At 48.4% G+C, this 24233-nt stretch overlaps 1 protein-coding gene across 5 annotated transcripts in view; it reads right to left on the bottom strand.

Annotated features, from left to right (window-relative positions):
• Window positions 1-24233, bottom strand: part of Cramp1 (cramped chromatin regulator homolog 1) — a 57940-nt gene that overhangs the window by 9017 nt on the left and 24690 nt on the right. For 3 of the 5 annotated variants that reach the window (XM_020169301.2, XM_020169303.2, XM_020169299.2), the window contains exons 6-18: window positions 20922-20970; window positions 11720-11805; window positions 11144-11267; window positions 9997-10078; window positions 8304-9461; window positions 6544-6721; window positions 4165-4346; window positions 4011-4085; window positions 3393-3474; window positions 2359-2463; window positions 1942-2120; window positions 1476-1544; window positions 816-1050 (exon numbers count right to left, since the gene is read on the bottom strand). In XM_020169301.2, coding sequence (XP_020024890.1) covers window positions 816-1050; window positions 1476-1544; window positions 1942-2120; window positions 2359-2463; window positions 3393-3474; window positions 4011-4085; window positions 4165-4346; window positions 6544-6721; window positions 8304-9461; window positions 9997-10078; window positions 11144-11267; window positions 11720-11805; window positions 20922-20970 — 2604 coding nt within the window. The remainder of the gene's footprint in view (window positions 1-815; window positions 1051-1475; window positions 1545-1941; window positions 2121-2358; window positions 2464-3392; window positions 3475-4010; window positions 4086-4164; window positions 4347-6543; window positions 6722-8303; window positions 9462-9996; window positions 10079-11143; window positions 11268-11719; window positions 11806-20921; window positions 20971-24233) is intronic. The other 2 variants (XM_020169300.2, XM_020169305.2) reach the window with 2 other exon arrangements.

The following is a 24233-nucleotide window of genomic DNA, read 5'->3' as shown; positions in this document are numbered from 1 at the left end:
AAATTAAAAATAAAAGCAACAGGGGGCAGGGTTTGTGCACTGCTGAAACAAGGAAAACCAGGACCCAATGAATCCCTATCAGAGACAGCAGTGCTTTGCAGGCAAAAACCACAGAGCCTTTAGGGTAGCTTTATGCTATAGGGAGGACATAATGCAGAATACAATGCAGCAGCACTCACCACCAGGGGCACCGCCATGGGAGTGAGGCCAAAGTCTCTTAGTGGCTACCTGTCTAGTAATTTCCTAAGCACTGTCTGCAGATTCATAATCAACCAAGAAAGTGATCCCTGGGCTGCAGAGAGCCTCAAGGGTCAGCCTACTCTCTTCTCGAGGTCAGGAGCAATTCTACCAGAACATGAGCAGTCCCAGGTCCCATAACTACCTTCTCCATCTGTCTGCACTGCCCCTACTAGAGCCAGGATGAAACACCCTGTTGTGGCAGATATTTGGTGCTCAAACATGACGGCTGTGCCGGCGCTGGTGGCTCATGCCTGTAATCCTAGCTACTCAGGAGGCAGAGATCAGGAGGATTGCGGTTCAAAGCCAGTCCAAGCAAATAGTTCCACAAGACACTATCTTGAAAAAAAAGCCTTCACAAAAAAAGGGTGGAGTGGCTCAAGGTGTACATTAAAAAAAAAAAAAAAAAAAAAAAAAAAGGACAGCTGAATCACAATGTTCCTAGGAACTTTGGCAAATACTCTGAATCACAATGTTCCTAGGAACTTTGGCAAATACTCAGGCAGGTTAGGACAAATCTGCCCCGTCCTGGTAAGAACCTGATTCCAGGAGTGGTATGCAAGACTGCCTGTTCTTACCATACTGGCCAGAGCTGATGGCAATCTCAATGATGGAGTCACTGATCTGTGTGGCAGGCTCTCCCTGTGAGAGCACGTCCTCAGGTGGGCCAGGCAGGGAGATGTCTAGTAGTGCGGAAACATTAGGTGGGGAGAGCCGGGTGCTGGAGCCCTCTGATGAGGGTAGAGTTGTGGAGAGGCCATTCTGGAGTGGAGTCTTAGGCAATTCGGGTAAGGAGAGAACAGACGAACCCTGCTGGGAAACAGGTACTGTTCAGACCTAAGTGGCCAATCAGAACTCAAAACACAACAATGAACCTGGCCTCACCCTCCCAGCTCAGTGGCTGCAATGGGAGCATCCTTCCAAGTGAGGAACACACTTCGAGAGTTAAAACCATGAGCAAAAGCAGTCAGAAAGCCAGGAAAAGGTGCACTGTGCCTGCTTTGGCTGCCACCAGTGGTTTAACTGCTGATATTTAGGTGAAGAGTGAGGGCTAGGGGAGCCACCTGCTATCACTCCTTCCAGAACTGAGTCTGAAGGAAGAAAGCTGGAGCTGAGAGACAACCAGATTCATTCATTCACCAAAAAGTAGGGAATGTCTACTGGGTGGGGAGAAGGAAGGCTGCACTGGAAAGGGTCCCAAGCCAGCTATTTTATTCTGCAGCCCCAAAGCACTCTACCTGGAAAACATCTGCCATTGGCTCCTGCTCTGGCCTTGGAGGGACGCTAATAAATGGGTCACTCGTGCCCTGCAAGAACACCAGGAATGCCAGTGAGTGGACAATACACAGTGAAAGCTGTTCACAGTCGACCTGGCCTCCCAGCCAGAGGTGCAAGCAACAGATTGTGCTCTAAGCTGGAAATGTTAAATTTTTTGTTATTTCAAAGAGTGAATTCAAGCCCCAGTAGGAAGTTAGCCTGGTAATCTCAGGTCAGTTGAGTACTCTGGAGTCCCATGGGTCTACTCTCTCATCTTCCTTGAGCAGCTCTCAAGCTGGCTTCTCCAGTGGATTCTCCAGTCCCTTGGGCCTAACCACTTCGAAGACAGAGCTGGGTACAGCATGACCCCAGTCCCATATCCTGGCTCCAGAGCCCCACCGCAGAAGCTAGTGGTAATACCAAACAGTCCCTCTCAAAGACACTTACACCCACAGCAGGGATGGAGTCACCATTCTGATGGGGTCTACTGGAGTCCTGCCCTGAGTTGGCAGGGGTCACCTCGTCTGAAGACAATGCAGAGATGCCAGATGAGCCCTCAGTATCCAAGACTGGCAGGGGGCTCCCAGGGATGATGCCAGCACTTTGAGCTGCCAGGTCGATCGCACCTGGAAATGGGAGCGACATTTCAAACCTTTGTTCCCCAACACTCCATGGTATGTGCCCAGAGAGCTCAAAGCAGCTTCTACCTCACACCTCACTTCAATGAGAAGCTGATAACTTTCATGTTCTCTTTGAAAGGTAACAAGATACTATGGTTTGGAAAAGAAAATATTAAAATAACTTGTGATAAAAAGTCACTCAGAAGCTCAACAGTAGCTGTCACTGTGCAGGGTAGAGACTTACTAGCTAGATGACTGGTGGCCTGAGGTGGAAGGACCTTGGGCACAATAGGCCGAGACAGAGCTGCTTTGGTCAGAGAAGACTGGATGGGTCGGAACCAGCCTTTACCTGCAAGGGAGAAGACAAAGGTGAACGCGTTAGCCTGGCCTACCCAGGAACAATGGACTGCAGAGGTGTTCCTTCAGACACAGTTGGGATCACAGAAAGCCACCCAATATTCCAAACTAACTTGGGGGATAAGAGATCATATCACACTGGCCCCTAACAAGGAGAGAAGCTCCAGGATCTGCCATGCTAGCACAACCATGTCTCCCAGGAACTGCTAAAAGGCTGTAGTCACCACTGTAATTCTCTAGGGATGGCTTTTAAGGGCAACAAGTCCCCAAAACGGGTACAGGATTCCTGGAGGCAGTCACTGTATCAGACCTTGGACTAAAAATTCTGCCACTGCAATTTGGTTTCATCCGGCTAGGTCTTCTGCATGAGAAAAGCAATCACTAGCTGATGGGTCTTGCAAGTATGTGTGAGATAAAAAATCAAGAAGACTAGTGGAGCTGACATGCAGCTCAGTGGTAGAGTGCTGGCCTAGCATGTACAAGGCCCTGGATTCCCCAGTACTGACCCCGTGCCCCCTGAAAAAACACTAGTAAAGACAAATCATGTGCTTCACTGATGAACTCTCACTCTAAGTGCCATGGCCCAAATACACCCAAAATACATTTGTTCCATAAAATGCCTGGCACAACTACATACAGAAAGCTGACAGCAGATGCTCCACTGAAATGAACTGAGCTGTAATGCCAAGAGGGCAGCCAGTTTAATCCACCTCTGAAAGAGGCACCCTCATTGCCACCTGGCAGAGCCTCTGATTTGCCCACCACTATAGCTGGGCCCAGCACAGAGGGTACACTTGGTATTCGCTGGTACACTGAACACAGGAATGCGAAAAATGTCATGGAAACCAACACCTGTGGTCCCAAGTGAGGTCACACTCAGGTTAGGACAGAAAAGCTAGCCCAGAGAAGCCCAGGCCTTACCAGCTATGGGAGAGTTAGACAGGATGGAGAAGGAGCACACGTTGTGGGATTGGTTTTCAGATGGTCTAGGGAGCAGTGTTCTCTGTGAAGAGAAAATGCAAATAATCAAGGTGATAAAAGGACTCCAGTACTATAAAAGATCATGCCAGAAACTGAGTTATAAAGGAACATTCCCAACAGAAAGGAGAACAGGGCAAGTGGACAAGGGAGCTTGTTCTACAGTCAACAACACTGGATGCCTGAGATAGTCTGAGTCGTTCTGTCCTAGGAGACTCAAGCCGCAGAACACTTGTTCCCATCTAAAAGGAACCCAGGAAATCAGATTTTCCTCAGGAAACACTGGAAGAATGTCAGAATAATCCAGCTTGAACCCAGAATGTCCTGCTGGAATGAAGCCAGGTACATATCTATTTATAACTGGGGTTGGGTACGGGGTGTGGAGACACTAAGGAAACTTTTATGACAAGAAGCATTGAAGGACAAGAAATGCTCCTTCCCAGGGTCCCGCTGTGGATAATGGACCACAATGGTCCTGTGGGCTCAGGGTTCCAGTCAGTGATGGTGACTCCCAGTGGGAGAGGAAGGGCACATACATGGACCCAGGAAAGGTTCTCTCACCTGGACCACCAATGGCTTCCGCAGGTGCCGTTTCCTCAGTTTCTTGGGCTTTGGTGAGAAGAAGTCCGACTGCATCTGTAAGGGACATAGCCATGAGGGCAAGCTTTCCACCAGCACAGCACCTGGCCTATGGGCACTCCGACTTGGCACTCACACTGATGGAGTCGAGGTGCTGCCGGAAAGTCAGCTCTGCTTCTTTACTGGGAGAAAAGAGTTTCCCATGTCGGCTATTAGGTGGCAAAGTTGTTGGAACAGCAAAAAGGCCACCATCTGAGTCACTTCCGCCTGTGCTAGAGGGACCAGCCACCAAGAGGGGCCTTGGGGGATTTCTCAAACCTGGAAAAGAAGGAAGAGATGCATGCAACACTCATCCACATCATTTCTAGGTGAAGAGAGTTCCACTAGGAAGAAAACCAGAAAGGAATTCTCTTGACAGCTCTTCGTTGTCTCTATTTCAGCCCCCTAGATATGATGCTGCCTTTTCACCTTGTTCCCTGAGACTCCTGTGTTCACTTTGAGGGGACTGCAGGTTTCTGGAGAGGACAAGCACATCAACACGGCTCAATGCTCAGTGGGAAGGGCAGTCCTGCCACTGGACTTCTCAGAATTAGAAGGGCCTTCGGTGCATCTCAAGATTCTTTCTGGAGAGGAGAACTGAGCAACATTGGCTCTGTGGCCACCTCATCTCTATAGCAAGGCAGCTCAACTTCATGTGGTAGCAGGAAAGGAGCTGAAGACCACATGCCCAAAAGTCTTTGATCCGATGAAAAGGACTAATTTTATAGAAACAGATCCAGAGATGGAAGGCCAAAAACTATTTACTTCACAACTACTATTCTGGGACTCTTGCTCCATCATTGTATGTGCCACAGCAAAGCACCTCCAAAGTTCATGGCAGTGTCAGGCCCACTCGAGAGTTCACAGGCCAGGCTCCGGCCCACAAGCACTGATGCAGACTTCTGGAAGCACAAGCCCCTTGGCCTATAAGCATCCTCAATTCAGAAGGAAGGCATTGAAGAGGACACTGAATTTGGAAATTTAGAAGCACAACAAAAGGCAGCAGAGGTGATAAAAAGTTGCTAGCTTGCCCTCATCAGGTAACCTTCCTTTGTCTGCAACAGCCTCCCTGGTTCAAGGTTTGCTGTTGTTTCCTGAAGCAGCCTCAGGAAGGAAATGGGAGACTGGGGGAGGGGAAACAGAAAACAAGGAACTACAGGAGTATGTGACAGAGTACAGCCCTAGATGTCCTCACAGGATTTGGAATGACTCTCAAGGAAACAGTCTTTAGTAGGGAGGCCACTCATAACATAGAAAGTCAGAGAAAGCATAAAGCCAGAACATTCTCTGAATGAAATATAAACTTGGAGAACTATTAACCCACCAGGACACTATGTCTGTTTAGCCAAAATATTACAGTCTCATTGGTACACCACCTATGCTAACTTGTAGTCTCCCTCATGACAGAGGAGGGTTATAGAGCACAAAGCCTTGGAAGACATCTGCCATGGTACATCATGCCAAAACATGAGGAGGCTACAGGAGCACAGGACAGAGCAGGAACACTCAAGTTGCCCTGCCTCCCTGGCTACTCCAATCCATCGCATCAGCGTCAGCAACAGCTGCCTGGCTTCCCCTGGGCCAGAGGAGCAAGTCTGGCCCACATTCATTCCGAGACACACAGCTCTATCACGGCAAGAGAGGGCACACAGGCCAGGTGCACCCAGGGCAAAGCCACAGACAGAATTCAACCTTCTTACCTGCCCTTAATATTCATGTAGAACTTATTGTCACTTTAGCTGTAATAATCTGCTTTATTATAAAAATGCTAAAAGTTTTGGGCTAGGGGTGTAGCTCAAGTGGTAGAGCACCAGCCTAGCAAGTGCAAAGCTGCAGTACCTCAAAATAAATAAATAAATAAAATAAAGCTGGGAAATGGGTCCATGTTTCTCTGGGGGTAACAGAATTTATGAACCTTAAATTATTTCCTAGGAGCTGAGGGTATAGCTCAGTGACAGAGCACTTGCTTAACATGAATGACGCCCTGAGTTCCATCCGCAGCACCATAAAATAGAAAAACAAAAACTGACTTAAAATAGGAAGTACATTGTGACTGCCAGGTTACTCTACCTTTCTTTCCATGACTGTATTAAACTGCCTGTACGTTCCTTAATGGAAGGTTGCTTTATTCTAATGTTTTAAATGCAAAGAAAATAGTAGCCACAGATTCGAGAACCAGTACTACTCCTCGGGAGGTTTAAGCCACTAAACTCAGCATGTTGTGGAAGCCACTGCTTGGCCTCATGACGCAAGAACCCCAAAGTAAACTAGCAAAGACCACAAGACCTTCTGCTTCTCACCAGCTACTGGGCCTACGACCCCTTTCTGACAAGCCCCTGAGCTCATCTCCCCCCTTCTGAGCCATAACTTCATCTGCTAGAACATGGCTGACAAGACAGTTGGGCTGGCCTCAGACACACCTGTGTGTTCAGCCTCATCAGGGCCCCCAGAGCTGTCAGAAAACCCCAAGCTTTACCTGGGGAGCAAGGTGCAGAGCCAGGTGGGAAGGTCTTGCTGCTGCGGAGGGCAGACTGGTTGCGAGGGCAGCGGGGGCTTCGGGAGCTGATGGTCACCACTTTCCCTGGGGGGGTTGTGGACTGCTCCTCTTGGGTAGGTCTCACTAAGGCTGTGGATGCCATGTTTGTTTCCAGAGCCTGGACAGACACAGGCAAAATAACACAGACTCAGCACAAGAAAAATGGCTCTGACAAGTGTACCCTACAGAGGTCTGAGAATAATCTCAAGAACTGGAAGATGGCACAGGACTCAGAGCCTGATTTCCAGAGTGGCAAAAGTCAGAAGTCAAAGCCATCTGACCTTGGTATGCCTCACAGACACTCAATAACTTGTCAGTTTAAAAAAGTACAGGTAAAAACAAAACAAACCCAACATGCATACAGACGCGTGCACACACATACAGAGAGCAGTCAAGTGAGTAATGAAAGTAACCACTATCCTCAGGATAGCATATGTCCACTGCCTGGACATGGCACAGGGAGGGAACTGGGCCAAACAGCCAGATTTCACCCATTCCGAGCACAGCCTGGACTGTAGGGAGTGGGTGCTGGATGGCAAGTGATAATAGCTTGCTTTTTAAAAAAGCCACAGCAAAAAGCTGGCGTAAGATGACTGCAGTGACCTCTTCTGCTGTGAATCAGAAAAAGGAAACGCACATTTACTCCTGAGAATCGAACAAAATCACAACCAAAGAGTTCACTGCTCCATCAAGATCCCAACCTCACAGGTGTCCAAGGCACTGCAGATATGGTTGCTTGGGTCGCAGGGCCACCCTGCAACCCCATCTCTGTTCTCAACTTGGTAGCCTTGCCACTCCTGGAAGGCCTGGTCAGAGACCCCCTCTCCTGTGCACTCTGCAGCTGCCATCCCAGCCCCTAGCCTGGACTTACTTCCTGGCTCTCCTGCCCGATCAGCAACCACAACACCGCCAGCCCTGGTCCCCATCTTCTGTGCCTTTCTGTGGTCCCCACTGGCCTCCAGGCTCCTTCCTACTTCTCCCATCCCTCACTGAACATTTCAGTTGACTCTGGCCAGTCTTCCGAGTCCAAGGCCTCCTGTTTGCCACAGCTCTGCCAAGCAAGAAGCAGCAGCACAGAGCACGTAATCCCCTCTGACCCAGGGTTTACCATCTCAGCAGACCCTTGGCCAGTCACTGCATACCTGCACTACATTTAATTACCCAGGGGCTCATCCATACAGTCTGCAGGCCCCTCGCTGCAATCTCATTTCCTATCTTTTCTTTTTTTGAGCCCCTAGAATCAATTATACCAAGTTCCAAGTGAGGTGGAAGCTGCTGGCCAGAACCCTACTCTGGTTTCTCTGATGAGCTTCCAGCTCACCGTTCCCTACAATACTGTTCCAACCTGTCCCACTTCTCTTCCAATTGAGGCCAAGGCCAGGCCTTCCCGCTGTCTCCCACCTGCTAAAGGTCCTGATTTGGCCTCCTCCCTGGGGCACTAATCCATACCACATCTCTCTAAAAAAAACACAAATAAAGTAATCTGCATTTATTTCTAGTCTGAACACAGCTTGCTCACCCCAACAGCCCTGCTGTTGGGCCCATCCAGGGTTCAACTCCACACTGCTAAAATTGCAGTCATCTTCACTGTCAGATCTGGCCTTAGGAGCACCTCCACCTTGGGCATGGTCGCCATTCGTCTCTTAGGCTTCACATACTCAACCTACGCACCAGCCTGGGCTGAACCCCGACCCACTCACCAGCTTAGGGTGGACTTCAGTGGAGATGAGCCTTAGGAGGCAGTTCAGAAGGCGTTGCTGGTGGAGGGCAGAGGGCGGAGAGCCAGGGCGGGCAGTCTGTCCTTGGCCTGCAGGTGACTGGCCTTCAGGGCCCAGCACGGCCAGCCAGTCATACTCTAGTTGCAGCTTGCTTGGTTTGCCCATCATGAGGTAGACTTCAGCCAGTGTGAGGCTCTCTGAGGTCTGCAAGTTCCAGCCCTCCTCACGCAGCTGCTGGGCCAGCCGGCTGGCAGGGACCTCCTTTGAGGGCCTGGTGGCAGGCTGTCCCTGAGGATGCAGAGGTTCTGAGGGGCTCCCCTTCTCTGGGGGCTCCTCTGTAGGTGTCTCTAATGAGTCTTTAGTACAAATATCCGGTGGGAGCCCAGGGCCAGGCTGAGGGTCTGTGCCAATGGGGGCAAGGTCAGCAGCCTCCCTGCTGCTGGGGGCAAGAGCTTCTGGGGAAGCTGCTCTGCTGGGAGGAGGGTACTCCCTCCTGGGCCGTATGTCCGTGCAGCGGCACTGCTCCGGGATGATGAGGTCCTGACAGGACTTCAGGTAGCGGGGGAAGGGGTCAAGGAGTGAAAGCTCGTCTTCCAGGTCTGGGAGCTGACTGTAGGCACAGGGAAGGGGCCCCAGCTCTCGGGTGGGGCCATCCCCGCCATCTGCAGAGGCTGCTACAGGGGTCTTCTCAAGATGTTGTCCATAGTCCTGGTGCCCATGGGGAGGCCTGTCAGGAGCATCCAGGCTACTCAGACTTGGGGTGGCCCCTTCCCCAGGGGCACTCTCGGGGGAACTCTCTCCAGAGCTTTGTGACACATCGGCAGTGGGAGGGGGCCGCCCCCCGCCCTTGCCCTCAACACTGCCCCTTGGGCACTTCACCTGGCCCCGGGCTGTGCCCTGCCCACTCTGGATGCCCAAGATCTGGGCTGGGGGCAGTGAGTGGGCATCCTTGGCACCCTGCTTGCACCGGCCACCCTCTTGCCAGTGCACTGTGCAGAAGGCCTTGGAGTGCACCACACGAGCCACGCCTGGCAGTGGTGTTAGCGTGCAGTTCTCGCCTGGGAAAAGGTGCAGTGCCACCTTCTCCTGCATTTGTACCACACTTGAGCCCTGCAGCTGTCGCTCCTCAAGTGTCTTCCGCTGGAACACTGTCAAGGAGCAAGTCCAACCAGCAGTATGATCATGTCAACTGCCAGGCACAGAGATATAGACTGGCGTGACACACTAGGGCCCTCCCCGGGGGCGTTGTCTACCCTTGCCATCACTGGGGTTTGGATCTGATCCTTGACCTAGGGACTTTTCTCAAGCCACTACCAAACAACACTGGCCCAGGTACATAAGTGTCTTTATAGGACTCACACCTGCTACACTAGTGCTGGGGAACAGGCAGGGCCAACAAATGGCCAAGGACAAAAGAAGGCTGGGCGATACCTGGGTCATGCTGCCTAACATGTGGCAGGGGCATGAGCTGAACCCTATGGGTCAGATGGCCAGCCACTCACAACATGGAGAGCTGCCTGTGACCAAACGCTACACTGTAGGAAGGTCGGCTCCACACAGAGGCAACAGGCTCCCAGGGGAAGCAGCAATGACAGGGACTAGGAAGGAAGACCTCATTTCCTAACAACAGGAGGAGCTGCTAAGTTTGGAGGTTTGGTTTAGTTGGAAAAGATACAATTCGCACTTCATGGAGCGCCCATTTCTGCTTCAGGAACTCAATGAGGCTGGAGACTTTTCTGTGTAGCTCCACAATCATCCTAGGAGATAACAAAAGGGAGGCTGTTAAGATGAAGAGGGAACCCTTGGAATCACACAGTATAGAGAAGTAGGGCTTTTGAAGGAGCACCAGCAGGAACCTTGGTGCTTTTCTTAAGAATGAGCCCTAACCATTAAGATCACAGTAGGTTCATTTGAAGCTACAAGAAATAATACAAACAGGTCCATGTCCCTTCACCAGTACAGCACTCAGCCCAGGGCATGGACATTGGTCCCATTGCTACCTGCTCCATCAGCACCTTTTGAGTGTAAGGGTGGAAGTGGCCAACCCTAATTAACCGTAAGAAAATAAAATGCACCCACAGAGAGGATGAAGCACTGAAATGTCCCACAATGTGGAAGAGCCTCAACAAGAGCATGCCTAGTGAGAGGAGCCAGACACAGCAAGCTTCTGTGTTGACTCCATTGGTATGAAATATCCAGAAGAGGAAACAGCACAGAGACAGAAGTAGACTGGCAGGTGCCAGAAGCTGGGGGAGAGGTGAGCACCAGAGAGTGACTACTAACAGGCACAGGACTCTGAGGGTGATGAAAATGTTCTGGACATAGATGGGGTAGAGGTTGCACAACATTGTGAATGCACTACACGCCACCCAATAATAAACTTCATCGTGGCTAACAGTTCATTTTATGTGTGGGACTGTCATTTCAATTCTGAAAAACATATAAATGGAAAATGGTCCACATCCACACTGGTGCCTTGGGCATGAATTAGACACAAATTTTCAGGGAGCCAGAGAGAAGGACAGTGAAGGCTTTATGGAAAAATGAAGATGACTCTGCAGTCACTGAACCTTTGCACCATGACATCGTTTCACAGCCCTCACTTGTTCCCCAAGACCCCAGCCCAGGTGTGGAACTTCAGCTAAGTGTCCAGGCTTCCAGAGTCAGAGCAGCTCTATGACAGGGTCACTGCTACACCCTGTCCTCATGTGCTGGGGTGAAAGCTGTTTCCCACCGTGGATTCCCTGAAAGAAACACCACAACTGCCCCTCAAGCTCTGCCCAGGCAGCAGGAACCCCTCCTCATGCTGAATGTCAAGTTACCTGAGGCGCGGGTTCTGGGCAAGGCTCTGAACTCGGGCCCAGGCATGGTTGTTCCGCGGCTGTAGCTCTACAGGGACTTTCAGGGGGAGGCGCACTGGCTTCTGGTCCTCTTCATCACTCAGGCCTGTGAAAGGGAAACCGTGAAAATGTAGTATAGACAACCTCAAGGCAGAAAGTAAAGCAAATCACCAGAAAACCAACAGACTCAAGAGAGCTTTGGGCAGAATGCTTTGTGACGGGACGAAAGGAAGGCCTAGAAATCCCAGCAAGGGACGAAACTCAACACAGTGCTTGTGCATTTATACAGGCACAGAAAGGCCATGTGAGGCTTGCTCCTGACAGTGCTGACCAACCTGTCGGAATGCTGCAATAGCCTCTGTGCTAAATGGGACTGACACAGTGACACAAATTCAAGAACTGTGTATTTATTCACAAGACTGGGATTAAGCAGGATGAAGCACAAAATGACTGTAGAAGAAACATTTCTAGCTCAGCCTGCCCATCAAAACATGGAACGAAACAACCACATAAGCTACAAGATGCACCCTTCCCCTCCTTTCCCTGTTGGCCACCTACCATCTGGATCACAGAGCTTCTTGAGGGCCCGGCACATGGGTGCTTTGATCCGCAGGTTCCGCCCCTTGTAACGTACTGTGGTAGCCCTGGGGAAAGAGTTTTAAAGCAATGCTCAGGCCTTTGCATGTAGGAAAGTAAGTAAGAGCCAGTGGGTTCAAATCACACCAAGCTGGAGGGCCTAGCCAACTGTCCACATGGGCTCCCCTACCGTGGCCACTCAGGACAGATGACAGAGGTAGGAGCTCCTTTGTAACCAGGGACACCTGTTTACAGGAAGTGTACTGTACTCTGCTGCCTCAGTGAAAGGGTTATAAACCATAGCTAGTGATTGCCCCATCCCATTAAAACCAACACTCTGGAGCCCCGCAGATGGCTGCCTGCCCTTCTCTCTGCCTATCCCATCTCAATGTGCTCCCTATCCTTGGGGGTCTCAGATTAAAAGTTATTGAGACATCTCTACATGACCTCCTAACCCACATAACCTCTATTCCACCTCTTCATGACCACCCTGACATATCAGCATTGTCCCCTGTCTCTCCAAAATCCACACTTGGCAGGGTGGATTCAAGCACCCAACCAGCCCCCAATCTATTTGCCAGGGTTTTGGTGGATTAGAATTACATAAATTGGAGAAATACTGTGTGACTACTGAAATGAGTAAGAAAGCAAGAATGATTCCTTCTGGCCAGGCACTATTGGCTCACACCCATAATCCTAGTTACTTGAGAGGCTGAGATCAGGAGGACCACAGTTCAAGGTCACCCAGGGTAAAAATGGACTAGAGGTGTGGTTCAAGTTCCATCTAAAAAACACAGCTGGAGCCAGGCATGGTGGCACATACCTATAATCCCAGTACTCAGGAGGCTGAGGCAGGAAGATACATTGAGTTCGAGGCCAACCTAGGCTACACAGGAGATCCTGCCTCAAAAAATTAATTAAATAAAAAAATTACCTCAAAACACTGGTTAAAGGTAAACTGTTTTAACTAGGGGGTACATCACTTGCCTAGCAAGTGTGAGACCTGAGTTCAAACCCTAGTACTATGAAAAAAAGAAGGTTGTTTTAAAAACAGTGTTCAAAGGAAGTCTGGGCCTCATCAGACTCTGCAGTCTCACTGTTTTGGGCTGCAAGGTTCACACTCACTTTGAAACCAGGAAGAACCCATGATGCACCCTGGGTAGAGGGTGAGAGAACACAAAACCCCTAAGAAGTGGATCCTAGTCAAAGAAAAGGCTTTGGTCGGCCACCTATGGGTGGTGAAGGGATGTGAGTTTGCATTTTACAAAATGCTCTAGGTGTGTGTACTTTGATCAACTGCTTTGTGATTTTTTTGGGCTATCTATCCATTTGTGCATCCATTTAATAACTCATTTGTCCATCTGTCCCTCCCCCTACCTAATCACCCACCTAAGAACCAACTGTCCCTCTGTGCTGGACACCAATGAGCAAAGCTGAGACTGGAAAAACATTACCAAACAGGGAGGAAGACTCAAGGAATAAAGCTTCTATCCCTTACATAGTTTCAAACTGGAGGGATAATTCAGAATGAGTCTCTAAGTAACAATTTATTCCATTATGTCAAAAAAATTTTTTTGAGATAGGGTCTCACTAAGTAACCCTGGAAGGTCTTGACCTCAATCCTCCTGCCTCTGCCTCCCATGTACTGGCATTACAGGCATGCACTACCACACTTAGCTCTTGTATCAAAATTCTTGAACCACCTTATCTTAGGTGAAATATACAGATGAAAAGTGCTCCAGCAGTCTAATAGATATGCTTGCAAAGAGCAAGGAAGAACATTTTGAAAGAGCAATAATGAAGCATGGAGTCAACCCAAAACTCTGGCAAAAAGCTCTGGAAAGAAACTGGTTTTTTTTTTTTTTTTTTTTGGCAGCACTGGGGCTTTAACTCAGGGCCTTCACCTTGAGCCACTCCACCAGCCTATTTTTATGAATAGTTTTTTGAAATAGGGTCTCTCGGAACTATTGGCCCAGGCTGGCTTCGAACCACAATCCTACTGATCAATGCCTCTGAGTAGCTAGAATTATAGGCGTGAGCCACCAGCACCCAGCTAGAAACAAGCTTTTCTGCTCATCACTTTTTGTTCCATGCCCCAAGACAAAAGTATAGAGGCAAGACTTTAATAGGGGATAGAGCTGTGTCATGTGACTCCTGTGTTTGCAATAATCACAATTTCCCTTAACTGGGGCTTGAACTCAGAAGTATACTTTGAACCACTCCACCAGCCCCTCCCCCCAACTTTTTTTTTTTTTTTTTTGTGAAGGGCTTTTTTTGAGATAGGGTCTTGTGAACTATTTGTCCAGGCTGGCTTTGAATCACTCTTGAATTACAATCCCTTTCCTTTTCTGTCAAATGAGAAGTCTGTGACAGGCCTGAGGTTCGGGCACTGCACAGGATAAGGGCCATGTTCAAGCTCACAGGTAAGCTGGGTACTGAGGCTCACGCCTATAATCCCAGCTCAAGGGGAGGAGGAGATTGGGAATATCTCAGTTTGAGACCAAGCTGAGCAAAAAGAAAAAAAAAAAATAGTGAGACCCATCTCAATCAAAAAGCCAAGCGTGGTGACATATATAAGGGAGACAGTAGGTAGGAAGTCTGCAGCCCAGTCTGGCCTAGGCAAAAAATGCAAGGCCCTGTCTGAAAAACAGGTAAAGCAAAAAAGCTGCAGGTGTGGCACAAGTGGTACAGGCCAGGAGTTCGAGCCCCAGAACAGACAAAAAAAAAAAAAAGAAAGTTATGCCCTCCTCCCCCGCCACACATGTACACAGACATAGACACACAATAGGCTGGGATACCCCCAGAGCACAGGGACTGAGGAAAGACTGGGAAGAATCACAAACTGAGGTCTCCCTGAACATTTGACACACAGTGTTCTGTGTGAGCACCTCCATGGATCACTGACTACAGACAGAAGTGTGGCTCGTCTATGGGAGCCTGGACTCCTTTCCCATGAGATTTATTTTCTTCTCTGCAAAACTACTGTGTAAATCTAATCAGCACAAGCTACATTCTATGCCTCTGGGTCTGTGAACAATGTAATAGGATTTCATTTATTTTGAGCTGTTCTCAATTCATTTACTCCTTAATTTAATTTTACAATTCTATAACTGAGAGGAGATTCACAGTTAATTGAAAAAGGTCTGAAAAGGAAACATGGACAGAACATTAAGCACTCCAATTGCTTTTGATCATACAAGAAGCAGTTTTTCACATGCACCTTACTAATTTTTCCCTATTTCTTTTCCACCTTTGCAGTTTTTTGTTTGTTTGTTTTTGTTTATCCTTAAAAACCAAAGTCCAGGGTAAAGTGCCTGCCTAGCAAGTGCAAGGCCCTTGGGGGAAAAAACCTAAGGACGGTTGGGAAAAGAATGGACATATAAGTTGATGGGACAGAACATAAGGTCCAGAAGTTGAACTGCACAATACAGTCAGCTGTTCTCTGAGCAGCAGCATAAGCACCTCGTTTTTAGATATGCTGGAACAACATGACACCCATAGACAAAAAAATTAACTACCCATCAAAAAGAAAAGTTAATCCAAACTGGATCATGAACTTAAAGGTAAAACTGTAAAACTTCTAGAAAAACACACAGGGAACATCTATAAGCATAGGTTAGGTAGAGTTCTGATATCACACTGACAGCATAAACCACAGGAGATGATGACAAACAGAACTTCATGCAACTGAAGATATATGCTTTGGGAACAACACTGAACAATGAGAATGAAAGACAGGTCAGACAGAAAATATCTGCAGGTCATATATCTGACAGAATACTCTATTCAGAATGATACAAAGAACTCTCCGAACTCAATAATAAGAAAACAGGCACAAGATATGAATAGTTACTTAACCGAAGATACACAAATGGCAATTAAACACATGCTAAAAAAGATGTTCAGCACCACTGATCATCAGGGAAATGCAAAGCAGGGCCACAACAGGATGTCAGTCCATCCCCACTCGGATAGCTCAGAACACACGCTCGAAAGTATTGAGTGCTGCTGAGTGTTGGGGCACCTGCAATGGGCTCTGGAAGGCAGCTCAGCAGCATCTCATGAAGCTAGCTAGACACATGCTCTCTCCATCTCCTCCTCCTGGGCTACCCAGGTGTAATGAAAACTCGTGCACACAAAAACCTTCTGGAAAGTCTGAGTCAGTTCTTCATGAGCACTAAAAAACCCTACTCAGACCAATGCGGCTACAGGACGGACAGGCCTACAGGAACATCCAACATCCATACAAAGGAACCTACTAAGCAGGAAAGGGCAATGAGCTGTGGCTGTGTGATCTCAAATGCACAGGGCTTAGTGGGGGAGGCCAATTTCAGAACCTGTGTGAGGGAGAGCAGCTCCATGGGGTGCTGGACCTGCTCTGTCTTGACTCGTGATCCCATGACTCCACGCACTTGTAAACTCACAAAGCATGAGTGGAACAGGCTGCATACAGGGTGATTACAACCACATGACTCTTGGGGAAAGGCAGGACTACAAGACAATAATCCATCAAGGGTCACCAGGGGCTAGGAAGGGAGGAGTGAACAGGCAGTGCACAGGGGATTATTATGGCAGGGAAGATACTCTGCACAGCTTCCCGAGTGCTGGGATTACAGCTATGTCTAATCACCAGCCTGAGGCTCATAAATTAAAATAATGCACTGCAATAATCGAGATGGTAGTAACAGGGAAAACTAGGGGTAGATATTACAACTCTGTACTCTTTACACAATTTTTTTGTATACCTAAAACTGCTCTAAAAAATAAAATCTGTGTGGTATAATCCCAGCTACTCAGGAGGCAGAGATAGGAGAACTGCAGTTCAAGGCTGGCCTAGGCAAAAAATTAAAGACGTTATCTCAAAAATAAGCCAGTTATGGTAGCCTACATCTGTAAACCCAGATATGTAGGAAGTGGAGGTAGAAGGATCATGGTCTAAGGTTGGCCCAGGAAAAGTGGGAGGCCCTATCTAAATAGGATAAATATGGCTCATGACAGAGCAGTTGCCTAGCAAGCATAAGTCTGAGTTCAAACCCCAGTACTGTTAAAAAAAAGGTCTGCTTAAATATATATATTTGATATATATATTTGATGTATATATTTGATACACATATATTTGATATATATACACATGTATATATATCAAACTGGTAGATCTATGTACCAAGATAAAATATATATAAAACATTAAAACAAAAAAAATGGCTGTCCTCTACAGGGAGTCAGACTCCTGCTTTGCCTCCTCCCCAGCTTCTTGAGTTATTTAGAGACCACTGAAGTCCTGTGTATGCTGCAGAACCAGGTCTGGCCCAACACTCTAGCTTCAGCCCTGCATTCCACCTCTCCCTCCAGCCACCTTGGTCTTCTTCTTTGCACCTTCCATGGCAAAAAATACCATCACCTGGGAAAGCCTTCTCCAGATGCTCAGGGTAGACTCCCTTCCCAAGACCTGAAGTGTCCCCATCCCAGGCACCTCATTGTTGCGTTCAGGTCACAACTGCTGTGTGTCGACATGCACACACACTCAGGAATAAATGCACGTTGGATGGCCATGCGTCCTCTGCCATGCTATAATGTCCTCCCCATGCCTATGCCTGGCAAACACAGGCACTTAGAATCTTCTACACAGAGAACCACACTGCACAGTCTTTCTCCCACAGTTCCTTCCAAGGTTGCAGTCAGAAATCTCTCCACAAGCTGTTACAGCACCACGTTGTACTGTGCTGCCAGCACCTCTCTGAGGACAGTATGTACCTGGTGAGGTGCTAGAGCCAGAGTCAGATGAGCCTCACCCCCAACGCTCCCTAGTGTCACTCACACACTTCCTAGGGCCTCACCCTGAGCACATGACTTGGTAAGGAGTCCGTACTACCTCTCTCTGCCCTGTGCTGCAACCCTTGCTGACCTGAATGTGCTCCTCACTGGCACCCATGGCCCTCTTTAGCCATCTCATCTTTTTCAGATAGTTGCTATAGCAGGGCCAGGTGAGTCTCACTGACATTGGCTTCGTTAAATAAAAGGACAACAAAACACAGATGAGTGGGCAGGTGCCCAGCAATGCAGCCACAGGAGGCCCAGAGAAGCCAGGGAAAACACCAGGATTCACCACCATTTCCATTTCCCATTTGATTCTCACAGGATTGGGTATACGCATCTATAAGCAGCACTGAGGTGTGCTTGACTCATGATAAGTTTCAATGCTCTTGTCCACCTGCCTGCTGTTCTTGAGTGTAAGGTTGGTGTAACATCAAATCACACAAGCTCAGGGCCACTCACATGGCAAGGCTATGCTACCCATAGGCAAGGCTCAACCTTGCTCCTTGCCCCTCACTGAGCTGAACCTCCTATGAGTTACTGACAGGATAAATACTTCAGCATGGGTCTTAGATCCTACAGAACCACAATTCATGATCACTCAGGGAAGGCAATACTGAGATAACAACATCTCACACACGGCCCAAAGTAATCTGCTTTCTTGTCCCTTTGCGACTCTCTGTCTGTGTCTGTCTCTTATTTTTTTCAGTGCTGGGGATTGATGCAGGGCTTCCTACATGCTAGGGCAAGTGTTTGATGGCTGTGCTACACCTCCAAACTCCTGTTTTTCTTTCTTCCCTTGTTAAAGATCCAGGATCTTTTACCAAGGGGCTTACCTGACTCTAGAAAGAACTGCTCAGCATGGAGGTCATCATGTGTACCTGGTAGGAAGGAATCTGCTGCTTAGAGAAGGTCTCCTGGGGGCTGCGCACTAAGTGACTATGAAGTTTGTGCTACAGGAAAGGTACCCAGCAGTTTATCCCCGACACCAGGCCTGCCATTCCATGCATTCTATCTCATGCCTTGCTCTTGATAAAGCAAGGGGGGCAGGAACAACAGGCTTTCCTTAGTGAATTCGAGAATGTCAACTGAAATTCACCCCCAAATGGCATCATGGGAGTAGTGCACCCCTTGCCTGCTGATATGAAGGTAACTTTAGAAAGCATCTCAGTACTGCAGCTTCAACCTTCTGAAGAAGGTTCCTCAAATGTGTAAATGCTGCTCAGCCTGACAGAAGCAGCAGGTGTGAAGGGGGAAGCTCTGAGACAGAAGCGCAGAGCAGGCTGATCCTACCCCTCACAACTGCAACTGGCTACTCCCTGATGGCCTCTGACTGTACTGAGACCAGCTTCACTCCAGGAAGTCCTTTTATTTTATTTTGTACAGGGTCTGTCTCTGGGTCTGGCTTCAAATTCATGACCCTCTTGCTTCAGCTTCTCTTGTGCTAGGACTATAAGCATGTACCACCACGCCTGACTTTCCCTTTTTTAAATCTTTTTTTGGCTCTACTGGGGTTTGAACTCAGGGCTTCATGCTTTTGAGGCAAGTGCTCTACTGTTTGAGCCATGCCTCCAGCCCTTTGTTCTGGTTATTTTGGAGACAGGGCCTCACTTTTTGCCCAGGCTGGCCAGGTGGGTGATCCTCCTATTGTTACGCTTTCTGCTGTCAATGACAGGCGCGTGGCATCATCCCCAGCTTTTTTCAGTTGAGATGTGGGCCTTACAAACTTTTTTTTTTTTTTTTGGCCTGGGTTGGCTTGGAACCACAATCCTCCTGTTCTAGCCTCTATGTAGCTTGGGATGATAGGCACATATCACCACACCCAACTATTGGTTGAGATGGACATCTCACAAACTCCCTGCCAGGGCTAGCCTTGAATCACAATCCTCCCAGTCTCAGCCTCCCAAGTAGATAGAATTACAGGCATGAGCCACTGTTACACAGCCTTCCATTCATTATTAAGGCTGTCTGGCAGTTCTGGCCAGTCATGGCTTTTTCTACAGCAATGACACAACCTGGTTCCTGCTGGAAAAAAATTCAGGTAAATAAAGCCTCACAAATCTAATCCCAGGAAGGCACACAAGTGGTATGCCTGTAACAGCACAGAAGAGTCTGGGCAGACCAGACATCCAGGGTTCAGGGAATAGGGAAGGGCCAAATAGGATGAATGGGTCAATGTGAAGGCAGAGTACTAAGGGACACAGCAATCACCAATAAGGGTCACCTACCAAGCAGGAAACCCACACACAGAATTCCTTCACTGTGTAGCAGGCAGTGGCAGAGTTGGGCCTTGAAGTATGGTCCAGCAGCAACACCATGACCCCCAGGACTGACCTAGGGCAGCCATGAGAGGGCAAGGAGGGAGGCATGCCAGCATGGGGAGACAGGTCTGTAGCACTTCCAATCAAGTGAGGTAGAGCAGTGACACACACTCAGAGCATGGGGGCAGGATGGGCAAGTTAGGGTTTCTAAGTGGTGGGATTTATAATCAAGATGTAGCTAGGCAAAAGGGCAGATCTGTACCCTTCATCCATGAAAGATGACAAAGGCCCAGTAAGAATTGAAATACCACAGGAAAGGGTACAGAGACAGAAGGGGCTGAAGATAGTGCTGGGGAAGCCTAGGAAGGGGCCGCAGGCCAATTGTGTAACTTCAGAGGAGCTCAGACTACTTACATCTCACTGGCCTGAGCAGTAACTCTGGAGACTGTCAAAACATAGGAGGACTCAAGGGCTAATTGCAAGGTCCAGGCCAGCACATGTACAACAGTGCACTAGGAAAACTCGAGAACCAGGCAGTTGGGCTATCTTCACACAACAACCCCAGTGCAGGCAGCATCACAGGAGAAGCGATATTCAGAAACAGTCGGGGCTGAGCAGGCCTCAATGAGCATTCAGAGGCCCTAGCAGTTCCTGACTGCAAGAACAGTTGAGTTCTGGAAGTCAGGAGCACAAGGGAAGAAAACAAGGGAGCCAAACTAAGCACTGACCCAGAAGGCAGGAAAAGCCAAACTACCAAGGAAACTGGAGGAAACTTTTCTGAGGGATGGGGGGGAGGGGAGGGGAGGGGATGGGCGGGGAGGGGAAGGGGATGAATGTGAAAGAATACTGTAAGGGAAAGAGGCAGTGAGACCTGGGCTGTGGTCAGATTAAACTACAGGCAAGGATGGGTGCAGACAGTCCCTATCATGGGCTGAACACCTTTTGAGAACAATAAAATGCACACCCGAGGATAGTAAGTTTTAAAACTCCCATGATCCTCATGGAAAAAAGGGAAGAAAAATGCAGGTATTTCACCTTCTATTTCAGCGGATGAATGTTTACTCCATAAGGAGTAAACAAGTCTTACTGTATGTCTCAATCACACTTACCCAACCTGAATGAGTTCATTCAACTTCGTTGCATTCTTGTCATCCATGCCTTTAAATGAAAAAAATAAATGAATGAGACTGTTAGAGATTCACATGATTGCCTTCTATACAAACTCTGTATCTTGCTACCGAATATCTGAGGTCTTCCAAAATAAAACCTCTTCAGTAGCTCCAGCCTCCTCCAGTCCCTGCAAAGCTGACTAGCACCTCCACCATGCTCTATAGCTTAGTTGCCTGTGCATCTTCTTTCCAGCCATTTCCTCAAGGTTCCACTATGCTCCCTGCATATCTGAGCCCTTCTCCCAGATCCCCAGCTACTGCTGAACTGCTGCTCAGTCCAGCACAGACTAACTGGTTCTGAATGACTTTGCTTCCTCTGGGCACCACACCAGGGCCTGGGTACCACACCAGGGCCTAGGCACCCTTTCCCTGCTGGTCATATGTGGACCCTCGGGTGTACAGTCTGGAATCTCCAAGATTCCAGGGCATGTTCAATGATGACAATGACACCTACAGTGTTTACTAGAACAGAAGTCCCACTTTATCCAATGTCATCATTATTCTCAAGATGTGGAAAAAAGTATGATACAAGCAGGAAAAAATTAAATTAAGTTAAATTAAAAAAAAAAAAAGCAACAGGGCTGGTGGAATGGCTCAGTTGGTAGAGGGCCTGCCTAGCAAGCATGAGGCCCTGTGTTCAAAACCCAGTACTGAAAAAAAAAAAAAAAAGCAACAGCTAGTGGGAGAATCAAGGTGGGCACCTTAGTGCTCACTGTAAAATTTCTTTCACCATTCTGCAGGATTAGGGACACAAACACACAGCCAAGCTGAGAAAGACAAGGATGAAATTGTAAAAGCAGCCAGACAAACTGCTTCTCATACAGAGGAATAAGGACCCACATAGTTCTCATCAGATAGTGTAGGCCAGACATTGGACAGCAGTGTTAATGTGATGAAAGAAAACTTGGGGAGATAGTTCAGTAGTAGAGTGCTTGTCTAGCGCATGTAAGACCTCAGGTTTGATCCTTAGCACCACAAAAAAAGAAAGGAAGGGAGTGAGAGAAAGAGAGGGAAAAGGAGGGAGAAACAGAGGAAAGAAGGAAGGGAGGGAGAGAGAGAAGAAGGAAGGATGGACTTGTAAAATCAGAATTCTAAATCCAACAATTTTTATTATTCTTATGGGTTTTTTAGTTTTTTTGTTTTGTTTTTTGGTAGTATTGGGGTTTGAACTCAGGATGCCTCGAGCTTGCTAGGCAAAGACTCTACCAGTTGAGCCACACATTCAGCCCAAGTTAAAATATTTTTTAAGGTGAAGACAAAAATTTAGTTATTATTTATTTCAGATAAATAATAACTAAAAGAAATCAGAGTTGGTACAACTGCATGACAAAGAATGAAGGAAGTGTTTGGCCTAAAGAGAAAGGTCGCCAGATGGAAATGAGTCTTCAGGAAAGGGGGAAGAGCACTGGAAAGCGCAAAGGTACACAATCATGAATAAGGAGCCACATGTGCCACTGCCCTTAGACAGTCACTAACCAGCCAGGTTCGTGTGCCACAATGAGCACAGGAAGATGTGGAGTACATAAAAGTGTTTAAGACAAGGAGACCCAACCTGGCACAGACTCAGGGACAATGCAGCTGAGAGCTGTAGGAGGTGACAGGTCAGTGGAGAGGGAGGATGGGAGCAGGCATAAGCCTCCATAGTCCTGTGTCTAGTAAGCTGCACAGAGAGAGGCTTGGGGGTAAAGCCTGATGGAGGAGACAAAACCAGATCAAGCAGGGCCTTATGGGGCCACATGGGACTTTTGGCCTTTGTCCTGGGAGGAACTGAAAGAGGTGAGAAGGAAAGCTCATCTACTCCTTGGTGATCAGCAACTCCCCAGCCCCTGGTCTAATGGTCTCTCAGGAAAGGACATAACACAAATAACACTGTGCTCAGTAGGCCTATCCTAGACCCCATCTCCAGCCGCTGGGCTCCAGTCACTGAACCAGGCACCAAGCAGGGGACTTTGGCACAGAACTGTCTTCTCAACATAGTAAGGACTAGAGACAACCATAAGCACCATGCTGCAAGAGCAGCTGTGCCCACCTTCACCAAGGTGAAAAAGCAAAACCTCTCACTTGCTTTGCAAAAGGACCTAAGCACTGCCCTCTACGTTGAGTAGCCATAGTCCTTATCTAACTGGGTGACACCAGCCCACAGAAGCAGCCATGAGGGTGCTTCACACAATCAGCATGTTGATGTCCCACGACAGGGAAGACTCTACACACAGACCTGAAGCAGAATGAGCCATGTAGAAGGAAAGCTTCAGACTCATTTTCCAAATGGTCCAGAGAGCAGACCATGCACAGGCTCATGGGGAAATGCTAACAGGTCTCAAGAGTGTACTTCTCCAAAAAGAGACATGAGGGAACACAACAAAGCGATGAAACCAAGGGACCTAGCATGTAGCAAGCTTCATGAGTGGTGATGGAGACATTCAGAGGGGAGACACTCCCACATGGTGAAGGACTCTAACAGTTCAATGTGAAGCCAAGAGCTCCGTGTGAGTTCCAGATATGTGTGAAGAGTGCACGTCAATGTGCATTTGAGCATGATGTGTAGCTGGAGCGATAGGACCAGCCTACCTAGCAGAACTAGGGGCAGTAGCACAAGTTGAGCTACAGAGGCAGGGAAAAGCCCACTGTGATCCAGAAGTTTGTCCTGTAGAGGACTGGGATGTGGCTAGGAAGACAGGTCGAGGTCTGAGTGCACAGACTATGACCTAGAAGGCCACATTTTGGAGAAGAAGGAGGGAGAGGGCAACACAAAGCTGCCCAAGGTCATAAAGCAGAAACAGTCAAGAGGATGCATGCAAAGACTCATGCTGAATATGAGATGGCCTGGGGAGGGCTATAGCATCCTGTCCAATAAGGGGTGGTACCTTGAAAACACAATCCATTCAGGGTGGGGAAAGAGCAAAAGGAGCAGAGACTGGGGGGCCATGTGGACCCAGGAGCCCTGCTCAGCCACAGGGAGGCATGCAACCATGCAAAGAGGATGCCACGGGGATGGGGGAAGGTATGTGACGTGGGACAACTCATGAAGGATGGAAGCAGGGAGCCAGTCAGGATATACATGCACAGCCTGGTCTACACAGGAAGGAAGGGGCTAGGAATGTGGACAGGCTCAAGTGCTGGAAAGAGCAACCAAAGGAGCAGGTGAGGGTAGTCTTTAGTCATCACCTCCAGCAGCTGCTTCTGTACTGGGGCTACTGGATAAAATGAGGACCTAACCCACCCAGGGCTGAGACTCCTGTCATGTGCTGGTTC

Source organism: Castor canadensis, chromosome 17 (assembly GCF_047511655.1).
Source record: "Castor canadensis chromosome 17, mCasCan1.hap1v2, whole genome shotgun sequence".
NCBI classification, from domain to species: domain Eukaryota; kingdom Metazoa; phylum Chordata; class Mammalia; order Rodentia; family Castoridae; genus Castor; species Castor canadensis.
The sequence above is the reverse complement of the archived record's forward strand: the minus strand, read 5'-3'. Positions and strand labels throughout refer to the sequence as shown.